At 37.0% G+C, this 14,072-nt stretch overlaps 2 protein-coding genes across 8 annotated transcripts in view; one reads left to right on the forward strand and one right to left on the reverse strand.

Annotated features, from left to right (window-relative positions):
• The window catches only part of CMSS1 (cms1 ribosomal small subunit homolog), a 352,758-nt gene that overhangs the window by 334,415 nt on the left and 4,271 nt on the right, over positions 1–14,072 (reverse strand). The gene's annotated exons all lie outside the window — the stretch shown is intronic.
• The window catches only part of FILIP1L (filamin A interacting protein 1 like), a 289,653-nt gene that overhangs the window by 271,858 nt on the left and 3,723 nt on the right, over positions 1–14,072 (forward strand). For 4 of the 5 annotated variants that reach the window (XM_057696271.1, XM_057696272.1, XM_057696274.1 and 1 more), the window contains one exon: positions 4,615–8,521. In XM_057696271.1, the coding sequence (XP_057552254.1) occupies positions 4,615–4,794 (180 nt within the window). In that variant the 3' untranslated portion in view covers positions 4,795–8,521. Of the gene's footprint in view, positions 1–4,614; positions 8,522–14,072 lie in introns of those variants that run through there. The other variant, XM_057696270.1, reaches the window with a different exon arrangement.

Raw genomic sequence — 14,072 nt, forward strand, 5'->3', positions numbered from 1 at the left:
AGAGAGACTGGGAGGTGACTAGGTACAACCACAAACCATGTTACATTATAAAATTAAAGGCATCAATGTCCTCTAGCCTTCACCTCGGAAACTGGACAACTCAAATATAAACCAGAGCACTGCAGCTCTATTTAAAACCAAATGTTCTCTCAGAAGAGGTTAGTGGGAATGAGCTAATGAAACTAGTTTCCTTTTGAAGGACCCTTTGCCATAAAAAACTATAAAATCTTTAGTGATAAAGTTTTATTGTATAATGAGGAAGTTCTGAGAAAATCAAGAGAAAAAAGCCAAAGCAGCATATGAAACTCTGGGATATCTGCCAGATTCATTATCTGTTGTTTCCTTTAAAAAATATGTGTAATAAATAAATTACCAGTGATTTACCAAACAATACAAAAGAAGGCAATAATATTTCAAAGATATTTTTTCTCAGTTTAGCATTTCCTCCTTTTCATCACCACATCCATCATCATTACTTATGTACTTTCCCATTAAACAGAGACAAAAACAAAAATACAAAACACTGCCATTCTGATAACATACAGCCTTGACCAAGCATTCCACAGCTGGGTCCCTAAGGGAGTCAGGCAGCCCTGAATCCGCCCCCTCCCTGCACCACCCCGATGACCACAAATGAAAACGACCCACGACTCAGGGTCTTTGGGAGTCTTTCAACCTCTAGAGCTAAAGGTGTAATGAAGGGCCCTGAAGTCCTGGAGTCTTAAACAATATGTTGCCAATACATCTCCAAAAAGTTCAAAGCACTTACAAAATTAATTTCACTTAGAGAAAAGGAAACATCCTGACTCCAGCTGTATAACTAGGATCTGAGAGCTTCCTCATAAATGCTGATTTTGTTCTGATGTTTGCCCTCCATGATAATGTGAAGGAGCACAAGCATCAAGCAGAAATTAGGTTACAGAATTCAGATTTTAAATAAAACATTTTCACCTCTCTGTATTTCTTTTGGTCACTAAGGCTCACTGCCATCTAATGACTTGCTATAACCACAGAGTCTTATAGATAGATCCATTTCTTTTAAGAACCTATAGACCAAACAAGCCAACATTTTAAGAATTTAATGAATACTCCTTTTCCCTCTATTGTTTCCTAAATTAAAGCAAGGCTTCTGCCTTACTAAACTCAGCATCTTTCAGAACTGTAATCCATTCCAAATCCCAATCTCCACATTGAACTGAGTTAAATGCTAAAACAAAAACAAAAACAAAAAAAACACTTTTCTTCTATGAATGAGCTTTCCAACTTGTTTAATCTCCTCCAAGACATCTGCTTTCTGATGAAACCCAGGAGCCTCCAACTCTTGAATAGAACATTCACTGTGTGGTCTTAAAAGAGGCAAATGCATGGACTCCTCTTGCAATATGCACTCCAAATTTGGATAAAACTTTCTTGGAGTGATCTGACATAATGTTCTATAAAAATGATCCAAGAGATGACACATTTTAAAGCTCTATACCTCATTTACTGAAGCATGTCCAAGAATAAAATTCATACAAGAAAAAAAAAACCATAGCATCATTTTTTTAAAAAGATTTGGGAATGACATTTAGAGTTGTCCTGATACTACAACTAGCCTTTGCTGCCATCTAGAGGTAAAAACTATATAGTGAAATCAAGCGTTATCAAGAAAACCAAAATTAACTTGCAGCATTAATGGTGTAGAAACAATGGGAGCCCAATAACTTTCAGGCAGCTGACCCTACCAATGACTACCATTCCAAGCCATATTGTCTTCACCAACACATACCAGTATAGCTTGTAAGAAACAAGCCCCATCAATACTGTGTTCCGTATCAGTTTACTGAACAGATTTCAGTTCTGAATAACTTGTGGTGCTCATACCACAGTCCTAGACAATGTGAGTCAGTAGATTTTGAGATGGGATCTGGGCATCTGCAGTGTTTCAAAAGCCCCCCAGGTGGTTCTGATGAGCATCTATGACCAATGGGACATGAAACCCTGGCCTTCCACACTGTTGAACGTCCCACACCCAGGCAGGCCAGAGTTCCAGGTGGAAAAAAACCTTAAAGCTTACATCTAAATGACATTCAACTATGGCAGTGTTTATCAAAGTATGTCAGGCTGACCACCTGCATCAGATAAATCAGCCTGCGAGTTTATTAAAAATGTGGATTCCTGGGTGCATTCATAGACAAATGAATTAGTTTCTAGAGGTAAGGCACAGGAGTCTACAATTTAAGTAGGATCCCAACATAGACTTTTGTATACTAAATAGAACAACCAATCTAAATTCTGACAAAGTTAAAGGACATCACTGAAACTTATCTTGTAAAGGCTATCATTAATGCTGTGGTTACAAGATCAGCTGATTTGAATTATGATTTCAAATGCAGCTGCTATTTACTCATGGTTTGGACAATATGCTGATGTTGACAGAAATGACCTGATCTCTTTGGTGTTTCCTTCCTTTTTTATGCCTTAATATAACTTAGTGTTGCTTATTTATTTTTTTTATACCATTATTATTACTTTTTTTTTTTTTTAGACTGTATTGGGTCTTCATTGCTGCATGCAGGCTTTCTCTAGTTGTGGCAAGCAGGGTCTATTCTTCGTTGCTGTGCGTGGGATTCTCATTGTGGTGGCTTCTCTTGTTGCAGAGCATGGGCTCTATGCATGGGGGCTTCCGTAATTGTGGCTCGCAGGCTCTACAATGCAGGCTCAGTAGTTGTGGCGCACAGGCTTAGTTGCTCTGTGGCATGTGGGATCTTCCCAGACCAGGGATCGAACCATCGAACCCTGTTTCCTGAATTGGCAGGTGGATTCTTAACCACTACGCCACCAGGGAAGTCAGTGTTGCTTTTTTAAATTGTATACTTAAAGAAAACAGAGAGTATAGAAGATATAAGAAAAATAAAAAGCACTATAACTCCATTAACCAGAGTTAACCACTGATAGCACTGGTATGTTTTCTCCTAGTATTTTCTCTTCAAATATACATAGTTAAAGCATGTATATAGTTTTAAGTCCTGTTTTTAACATTTCTGAATAAACACTTCCCTAAATCTTGAAAAGCATCATTATTTAAAGACAGCATAATATTTTCATGTGTTTATAGTATAATTCATTTACTCTACCCTGACAGAGACTTAAACTGTCTATTTTTGATTGTTATAAATAATGCTAAAACAAAGAGCCTTGCCTACATCTCTGGTTATTTCCTGGCAGGAGAATAATATCAGAGTATCAGCAGCTCTCATTTGCTATGTTTGGGATTAAGTATTAAAAAAAAAAAGTCAGTAAGAACACTAAAGCCTAAAACTCTCCTAGTGCCTAGGCATGGAGACGACTGTACCAAAATAAAGCATACTCCCCATATAGTTTATCCTTTATTGAAGGACTCATATTTTTTAGCTGAGTCTGTGTAGTATTTATTTGAAAATCTAAATATGGTTGCTATAATAGTTATGGGGGCATTTAAAATAAGTGAATGTTTACATAAAGAGACCAAGGGACTTTACTGTACTTTATCGGTATAATAAAAATGTGGAAACAAATTTCTATAGAATGAAAAACAATATAAGAAGGGTTTCCAGAAGGACAGTATTAGAACCTATGATGAAAACTACAATGCATTTTTAAAAGATTTCTATTTTTTAGCTCACAGCAAGGAAAGGATGATGTAACAAAAAAGGGGGAAATCATCACCATCATCATCATTATGGATTATAGTGGGAGAACTGCAGTTAACTGAGACCTTTTTCCCATCTCTTTACCAACAAGTATTCTTAACCAAGCATATTTTTCCTAAATAAATGAAAACAAGGGTATATTTCTAAGCAAACATGAACTAAAGCCTTTACTGTTTCATACTCCACAACCCACTTTCCCCGTCCAAATCATTCAACCTATCTGTGATTCCTCTCTCACCCCTCATAGGTTAACTGTGGACAAATATTAATACAATTCTACTTTCATAACATGTCTTCCCCAACTTAAATCCTTACTATCCCCGTACTACATACACACACACTGTCTACAGAATCAGGTACAATTTTCCCTATCTAGCCCCAGTCTACATTCCCATTCTGCTTCTCAAATACAACCTAATTTAAAGTCATTCCATTTCTCAAATATATCCAATTTCCTACCTCAGGGACACTGCCAAAAGTATTCCTTTACTCTGGAATGTTCTCCCATTCCTGCTGTTAAAAATCCTAATAGTCTTCTGAGGCCCAAGACAAATGTTACTTTTTCAATGAAGCTCTCTTAGATCCCTCAGTTGAAATTAATCTTTCTCTGGCAATCTCATTACCCTTTGAGATGAATTTGGGACACTTCTCTTGTTTATCTCCCACTACACTATGATTGCCAAAAAGCAAGAAATGTAACCTATTTATCTTTGTATCTAACATTTTCTAGACTTGAGGGCCTTGTACACAGCACACACGTAACTCATGTTGGCAGAACTGTTTAACTGCACTTTTTTTCTTCAACTTGACAATCTGATGTGTCCCCAGAACCTAGTGTTTTCAAAGAAGCCAAAATCTCCAAGCTGATTCTATGTCCTGAACAATGTCTGCTTCCCCACCAACTGTACCATTAACTACCTTCTGTTTTTCTGTTTAATTCAAGATCAAGGAGGTATGCAAGCAGAGAATCCCAACAAGGATCCCTAAACCAAAATCTACTGGCATCACTAAGCTTTCCCCTAAAGCTCCCCCAGGGGCTATGGATAAGACTGGCTGTGGGAAGCTACACATTATAAGAACTGTCACCTCTAATACTTTCCTCCACATGGGAGGGAAAAGGTAAGTCATGTAAATGCACTGCCTGGATACATTCACCTACAGAAATATCTGGAAAGCTGGAGTTACTAGAATGGAAGGACAAAGATGAAGGGCCATCTCTCCAGGAAATGGTGAAGCAGCAAACTAGACAGATGGTTCATTCACAGGTTGCTGGATCTGGTGAATAACATCCTGAAAGAACAGCACATCTGCAATTATTTTACCTATATGTGTATATGCATATACACACAATCACAGGCCCACACAAAAACACAAATCCTCCCAACTCCTCATCCTACTTGTAATCCAAACCGAAGTTGGACTAGCTATCATTAGCCTGGAATAGGACTGAATTCATTAGAACAGTTCGAAAGTTTTCCGGTGAGCCCAAAAGTAATTCTTCATGTCACGGAACTCTGCTAAGAAGCTGTGGTATCAAGAATTCCTAATCTGCTTCAAGAAAGATTATTTCCATCAAAATGGCAGGACAATTAAAATCATACTTTAAGTTCTAAAAATATGACTTCTTTATGACCAGGAGTACTTCTTAGTCACAAGGAGGAAAGGAACAAAAAAATGAGTAACAGCTAAACACATCCTTTGTATGGCCTACTTGATAATCGCTGGTGTAGCGTGCATACTTGGCTGCTGGCACTTAGTCCTCTGTCCCACTTTCCCTAGCAAGTTGCCCCTCCTATATATACCAGGCCATGGAATCTCATTGCTAGGCTTGTAAAGCAAACCATTTTAGATAGTATCACTGCTTTCTATAGTAATCAGGACATCTGAGAGTCAAAGGTCACTAACACTGAGATCTTTTAGGAAGATATGAATTACTCTCTTGGATATTTAAAAAAAAAGACAATTTATCATCTCAAAGAACATTCTTTAATCACATCTGAATCAACACTATAGAGAAATCAGTTGATTCAAAAGAAGTTTGGGATCAGGAGACTCAAATTCCAATTCTAGTTTTTCACTCATTTGACACTGAGCTTGGCATTCATTAGTCTAGGCCTTGAATTTCTAGTATATAAAACAGAAAAGCTGAATAATTCTTCAGGTCCCCTCCAGTTCTCATCATCCATGAGTATGTTCAATTACGAAACCAAATTCAACCTGTCATCTACAAGGCACGGCTCAGGTCCCTGGCAGTAAACTAAAGTAGTTCTTTTCTTCACACTAAAAACTCACTGAATCAAGAGAAAGGTGTGTCTGTAATTTAGTACGGACACAATGATATTTTAAGACAAATAAGGCATTTTTGACATGGGAGACAGTTATACCTCACAAAGCTTCAGTCAGAAAAAATACATTCTACAAAAAGCCTGACCAAAAAAAAAAAAAGAGCATGACCCAAGGTTTTCTGTGATTCTGCACCAAGAACTGGATGCATAATCCTGGAAGAACTCCTCCTGGTTAAGGACAGTGCTTTAGCTGGCTATCCTGGGATGGAGTCAGCAGAGCAGGAGCAAAGGGAACTGCCATTCTCCACATTCATCCAGCCAAGCCCGCTTCAATGCACTAATGTCACTATACAAATGTCCCTGGGGCCCACTTCAATTTCAAGGAGGAGGAGAAGGAGCTGGAAGCCCAGGTAGCGCTGAGCTATGCAAGCCAAAGAGAGGGATGATGTGTAGCAGTCAGCCAGCTAGTGGCATAGCGGGAAGGTGGGGAGGTTGGCTAAATTAAAAACACAAAATGGAAAAGTCCAAGTTAAAGGAAAGCAGTAAGAGAATAATGGAAGGAGTGGACTACAAAAGAAGATGATGACCCTCTGACATGAAAATAATATAAGAGAGACAGTTCAGAAGGAAGTTCAGGGCAGTAAAAGGTGGATGGTGCAGTGGGAAAATGTGTAGGGGGCTTAGGGCTGTGCCTCACATTAGCAGGTGATACTCAGCAAACAGAGAATGAGTGAATGAGGGTGAGAAGGGCCATTCAGTCAAGATGTAAGTGAGAAAATGAGCTAAGAGATGGCAATGGTATATGATACGGTCAGGAAAAGCAGTTAAGTTCAAGAGCAAGATAAAAGAGACAAGACATTGTATAAAGAACTAAAATAAAGGACAGGAAAATAGTGACATTTCTATGGCAAGCAGCAGAAACCCATCTTTAAATGGTAATACAACTCTAATCCCATTAAGACCAAAGTCTTTAAGATAACAAAATCTATTCTAACAAAAACCATACTTATTTTAAAGCAATATGTAATGCAATAAAAATGCATAAACAACTTAGAATTGGGATAAGTTCAACAAAATTGTGTTTGACCCATAACAAAACCAAAATATAAAGAATTCTGCCTCCTGAGCATAATCCTGTTTCTGGAGAAATATGGTCCCTCCAAAGATAAAAATAAAAGAAACTAACCTAATAATTCTACAGTGATTTTATTAAGTTAAATTTTTAAAAGGAAGCAGATAAAAATCCAAGTGAACAAAAACACATTCAAACACAAAAATTTTAATAACCTGGTACTTGTATGCTGGAATCTTTCCTTAGCCCTTCATTTATTTAGCTCCAATGATTTCTGAACTAATCTCTTTGTAACTTTCTAGAATAAAGTATCTGATTTTAACAGGAAAGTGACTGATCTAATATATAACTGATAATTATGAACTGAGTAATGGAGTAACTCTTGTAATGGAATAATTCTCTCTGGGACATGTTCCAAATTCCTGCTTTTGAGGACATGTGATATAACACTTGGGGTCTGACACTGAGTCTGGGTCAGAGGTCTATAAACTACAGCCCACAGGCCAAATTCAGCCCACTGTCTTTGTGTATGGTCCTGCAAGTAAAGAACAGTTTTTAAATTAAAAAAACTTAAAAAAAAAATATTTTGTGAGATGCGAAAATCACATGAAATTCAAATTTCATTGCCTATAGATAAGGTTCTATTGGAACAGAGCCACACTCATTTGTTTACATATTTACTATCTGATCTTTTTTATGCTACAATAGCAGAGTTGAGTAGCTAAGACATTGACTGGCCAACAAAGCCTAAAATATTTACTAACTGGACTTTTACAAAAAAAGTCTCCTGACCTCTGTCTAGTGTGAACTAGACTAACAAGGTACTCAAGAGCTTAAGAAGAGCTTAATCAACCTAATTTTTAAAAGCAATGCTAGCAGTTTAAGAATGCAATTAAGAATTCAATGAAAGCTGATTGAAAATGGGGAAACTATATTTCAAGCTGTTTGTGATATATCCAGTAAAATGTATACTATGAATGCACTGAAGTGTTCAACTAAAAACATCAGATAAGAACGGGTCAAAGGATCTGTGCCACAAAATAAGGTAATGTGTTACTGATGAATCTGAGCAGGGAAATGGAACTATTTCTAGGCCTTCCAAATTCCTGGTATTTTTTAAGATAGCAGAACTACTGTAAATGTTATTTAGAGAAAGATGTGTAAATCTGTGCCTTTAAACATTCATAATTCTTGTCAAGAACCACTTGTTTACTCATTTGCAAGAATCATAGAAATTGTATACAGTAAAATAAAACTTGGTCTATTTGTTACATAGTCCTCAAGTACAGAACAAAAATGCTGTTCCTCTCCCTCTCCTCTTTCCTTCCTCTCACCTTTTAAATTTCATCCTACCCGTTTTTTTGCCCTTAAACATCTGTCTTAAAATAATATCACTTGCATTTTGACTGAACCATATCAATGTATAAATACCATAAGTAGACTGTTTTTTCCCTCTAACTTCATAACACTGTCTAAAAGAGAGCCAAGCATGAGAGCTCAATAAATGATTCTGAAAACAACATGCTCTGAAGTTGATCCTCTGTTGTATGTTATCAACATCTACTACTACTATAAATATTCCAAGTCTGAATTTCATATGTAGAGGCAATGCTTTACAACATCTACTATGCATAGCTGCCTATAGGTAAAATTAATGCTACAAAGGCCTAACTTTGGTGTGAGAAAAAACACAAAAACTTATTTAGGTTTAAAAAATCCAACGTGTTCCCCTACTTCACCGTTTCCAGAAGGAATTCAGCATAGATAAAGCAATGTGATTTTTAAGGATAAAATGATATTACAACAAAAATATTTACAATGTTTACTTCAGCAATCTCAAACAAAATAAACATTCACATTGATTCTAGGTGATGAAAGCTGTCACCAGCAGGAATTATTAGCTCATTCACAAAGCAAAAGTCTGCTGTCCTTTCAAACACATAATTTCAAAACATAATTTAAAAACTAAACCCAAATATGGTTAGAATAAAATGTTAGTAGGCACAGTTGTAAAACACAGACTTCTAATGTATTTTCAGAAAGAGAAAAGCAACATCTGCCAAGTCCGGTCAAAAACCTGAGCAGGATTTTGACAACTCTTAAAATAGACCAAGTTTCTTTAGACATGGAAATCCTATGTTAAAGTCTCCAAGATGTGGCTATGAAATAGTAACAATTACTTAATGAACAAATTCTTAATGAGTACCTTCTAAGTAACCAGATACTACCATAGGCCCTGAGGATACAGCAAAGAACAAGATAAACAAATCTCTGCTCACATGGTGCTTACATACTAGTATGGAGAGACCATAATAATTTAATAAGGAAAATAATAGTTGGTGATAAGTGCTCTGATGAGAGTTACTGTAACATGATAACAGAAGTAGATAGCTCTACACTGGCTGAACAGGAAGGGCTTCCATTTTGCTGTGTTTGAACTTGGTTCTTAATGTCAAGAAAAGGCCAACCATTCAAAATTCAGAAGGACAGCCCAAAAAGAAAAAGGAACAGCTACTGCTAAGGGCTAAGACAGAATGTGCTTGGCCTGTTGAGGTATACAATGAAGGCTTGTGTGGCTGGGACAGCATAAACTAGAGGGGAGTAAGTAAGTTCTAGCAGGTACCAACCATGATAAGCAACCTAGGTTTTATTCTGTGTGTTGGAGGGAAGCCACTGATAGGTTTAAGCAGGAATGTGATCTGGTCAATCACTATGGCTGCTGACTGAAGAACAGAGGGACAAGATGAAAACTGGGAGCCCTGTTAGGAGTTTACTGCAGAGGTTTAGGCAAGTGAGGATAACAGCATAGACTCTGATGGCATAAACGAACGAACAAGCAAAAAAAAAAGGAGGAAAAAAGATTCAGGATATGTTTTGGAGGCAGAGACAAGACTTGATAGATCAGATGTAAGGGGTGAAAGAAGTTAAGAAATGAATAAGTCAGAATATGCCTAGGCCTTTGTGAAATTGGGCAGTTGGTGATTTAATTTACTGAGATAGGAAAGTCTGTAGAAAAAGCAGATTTGGGGAAAAATTCAGGAGTTGAGCCTCATTTACATTTGACATTCTCATCAAATAAGACTTAAGAAGACAGCCAGACCCTGATACCAAAATCAGACAAAGACGTCACAAAAAAAGAAAATTACAGGCCAATATCACTGATGAATATAGATTCAAAAATACTCAACAAAATACTAGCAAACAGAATCCAACAGCACATTAAAAAGACCATACACCATGATCAAGTGAGGTTTATTCCAGGAATGCAAGGATTCTTCAATATACGCAATCAATGTGATACACCATATTAACAAATTGAAGGATAAAAACCATATGATTATCTCAATAGATGTAGAAAAAGCTTTTGACAAAATTCAACATCCATTTATGATAAAAATTCTCCAGAAAGTGGGCATAGAAGGAAACTACCTCAACATAATGAAAGCCACATACGACAAATCAACAACCAACATCATTCTCAATGGTGAAAAACTGGAAGCATTCCCTTTTAGAACAGGAACAAGACAAGGGTGTCCACTCTCACCATTATTATTCAACATAGTTTTGGAAGTGTTAGCCACAGCAATCAGAGAAGAAAATGAAATAAAAAGAATCCAAATTGGAAAAGTAAAATTGTCACTCTTTGCAGATGACATGATATTATACATAGAAAATTCTAAAGATGCTACCAGAAAACTGATAGCACTAATCAATGAATTTAGTAAAGTGGCAGGATACAAAATTAATGTGCAGAAACCTCTTGCATTCCTATACACTAACAATGAAAGAGCAGAAAGAGAAATTAAGGAAGCACTCCCATTTACCACTGTAACAATAGCTAGGAATAAACCTATCTAAAGAGGCAAAAGTCCTGTATGCAGAAAACTGAGACACTGATGAAAGAAATCAAAGACAATACAAAAAGATGGAGAGATATACCATGTTCTTAGATTGGAAGAATCAACATTGTGAAAATGACTATACTACCCAAAGCAATCTACAAAGTCAGTGCAATCCCTATCAGATTACCAATGGCATTTTTCACAGAGATAGAACAAGAAATTTTATGATTTGTACGGAAACGCAAAAGACCCTGAATGGCCAAAGCAATCTTGAGAAGGAAAAAAGGACTGGAGGAATCAGGCTCCCTGACTTCAGGCTATACTACAAGGCTACAGTGATCAAGACAGTATGGTACTGATACAAAAACAGAAATATAGATCAATGGAACAGGATAGAGAGCTCAGAGATAAACCCGCACATATACGCTCACCTTATCTTTGACAAAGGAGGGAAGAATATACAGTGGAGAAAAGAAAGTCTCTTCAATAAGTGGTGCTGGGAAAATTGGACAGCTACATGTAAAAGAATGAAATCAGAACACTTCCTAACACCATACACAAAAATAAACTCAAAATGGATTAAAGACCTAAATCTAAGGCCAAACACTATAAAACTCTTAGGGGAAAACATAGGCAGAACATTCTATGACATAAATCAAAGCAAGATCCTTTTTGACCCACCTCCTAGAATGGAAATAAAAACAAAAATAAACGAATGGGACCTAATGAAACCTAAAAGATTTTGCACAGCAAAAGAAACCATAAATAAGACACAGACAACCCTCAGAATGCGAGAAAATACTTGGCAACGAAGCAACGGACAAAGGATTAATCTCCAAAATATACAATCAGCTCATGAAGCTCAATAACAAAAAACAAACACCTCAATCCAAAAATGGGCAGATGGCTAACAACACATGAAAAGATGCTCAACATCGCTAATCATTGGAGAAACGCAAATCAAAGCCACAATGAGGTATCACCTCACACTGGTCAGAATGGCCATCATCAAAAAAAAATCCAGAAATAAATGCTGGAGAGGGTGTGCAGGAAACAGAACCCTCCTGCACTGCTGGTGGGGATGTAAATTGTTACAGCAACTATGGAGAATAGTATGGAGGTTCCTTAAAAAACTAAAAATAGAACTACCATATGACCCAGCAATCCCACTACTGGGCATATACCCTGAGAAAACCATAATTCAAAAAGATACATGTACCATAATGTTCACTGAAGCACTACTTACAATAGCCAGGACATGGAAGCAACCTAAATGGCCATCAACAGATGAATGGATAAAGAAAATGTGGCACATATATACAATGGAATATTACTCAGCCATAAAAAGGAATGAAATTGAGTTATTTGCAGTGAGGTGGATGGACCTAGGGTATGTCATACAGAGTGAAGTAAGCCAAAAAGAGAAAAACAAATACCGTATGCTAATGCATATATATGGAATCTAAAAAACGGTAGTGATGAACCCAGTGGCAGGGCAAAAATAAAGACGCAGACATAGAGAATAGACCTGAGGACATTGCGGGGAGAGGAAGCTGGGATGGAGTGAGAGAGTAGCACAGACATATATACACTACCAAATGTAAAATAGAAAGCTAGTGGGAAGCAACTGTATAACACAGGGAGATCAACTTGATGCTTGGTGATGACCTAGTGGGGTGGGATAGGGAGAAGAGGAGGGAGAGGATATGGGGATATATGTGTAAATACAGCTGATTCAATCTGTTGTACACCAGAAACTGCACAACACTGTAAAACAATTATACTCCAATAAATATCTGAGGGGAAAAAAAACCCCAAAGAACAAAGAAGACAGCCAAGTACATGAGCCTTAAGCTGTAGGATCAAGCATGAGTTCCGTTGTTCTCAAAGTCCAATGGTACAACCTGCTTATTTGCATCTCAGAGTAATCAGTGTTCTTTAGAAGAGTACACTCTGGGAGACTAAGAATTAATAGACAATTTGATAACAATGATGTAAATAAACAAAAGGTTTATACACTATGAGCCTCTTTAAACTGATAAAGGATTATTATTTTAGAGATGAGATTCTTATCATTGATAATTAGAATAATTAACTTCAAGAAATTTAAGTGCACAGACTGGTTTCTGACTGCCTGTCTTTGAATCTCAACCTCTCCACTTACCAACTGAATAACATTGGGCAAATCACTTAACCACTTAGTTAAGTGATTTCCTCATCTAAAAAATGGAGATAATCATGGTATACTTGTGAAGATTAAATGAGCCAGTACAGGTAAAGCAATCAAAACAGTATCTGGCATAGAATCACCACTTAACAAATGCAAATCAGTACTGTTACCTGCAATCTCCCTGCACTGTACACAAAAGTGTCTTGACACTTCAGTTTTCTAGTTAGATGCTTGGTAAGAGATGGCATCAAAGATTCAAAATAAGCTAGGGAAGCATATGAAAAACTCTCCTCAAAAGAAGGCGAAGAGTGTTGCAGATTGCTAAAAACATCCTCTTTAAAAGTAAACTATATATGTGCCAGTCATTCCTAAATCTTCAGCTCCAACCCTGGAGCTCCAGACTCATATACCCAGCTATCTACTGAACATTTGACTTGGTAATTTGATAGGCATATTATTGGAATAAAAATGGAAAACAGAAAAAAAAAACAGAAAAAAAAAAAAAAGGAAAACAGCATTCTCTTTAGTAAGTGAAGGGCCAACCGACCACTTCCAACAGCAGAAACTCTCTGCTCTGCTCCATAAGTCAAGAAAACCATGATGTAACATTCAGCTTCACACTGAGAAAGTGCCCAGTTTGGTTAACTACATGAAATCTCAGGCACTGCACAAATGTTTTGCAATCATTGTTTACTACAATAAATGCAGTATTATGTATTATTATAAAATAATTTCTTAAGGTAGGCAGGGAATAAAAAAATAAGTGAAATGAAGTAAAACAAAATTAGATATCATTAGATGATTCCTAGGCTCTGTTGCCTGAGGCAGACTGTGCTGCACACACCTCAGCAGAAGCAACTCTCAGTTGTCTTATCCTGGGCCATGACTCCAATGATGACACCAACAAAGTGACCAGACATCTCAAGTGGACACCCCCAGCAAAATACTAAGAGCATGGCCTTCTACTCTCAAAACTGTCTAGACTGGATGAGAAATTATATGCCTGCCTACCTGTGTATATTATCACCAAAA

Source organism: Hippopotamus amphibius, chromosome 10 (genome assembly GCF_030028045.1).
Source record: "Hippopotamus amphibius kiboko isolate mHipAmp2 chromosome 10, mHipAmp2.hap2, whole genome shotgun sequence".
NCBI lineage: Eukaryota > Metazoa > Chordata > Mammalia > Artiodactyla > Hippopotamidae > Hippopotamus > Hippopotamus amphibius.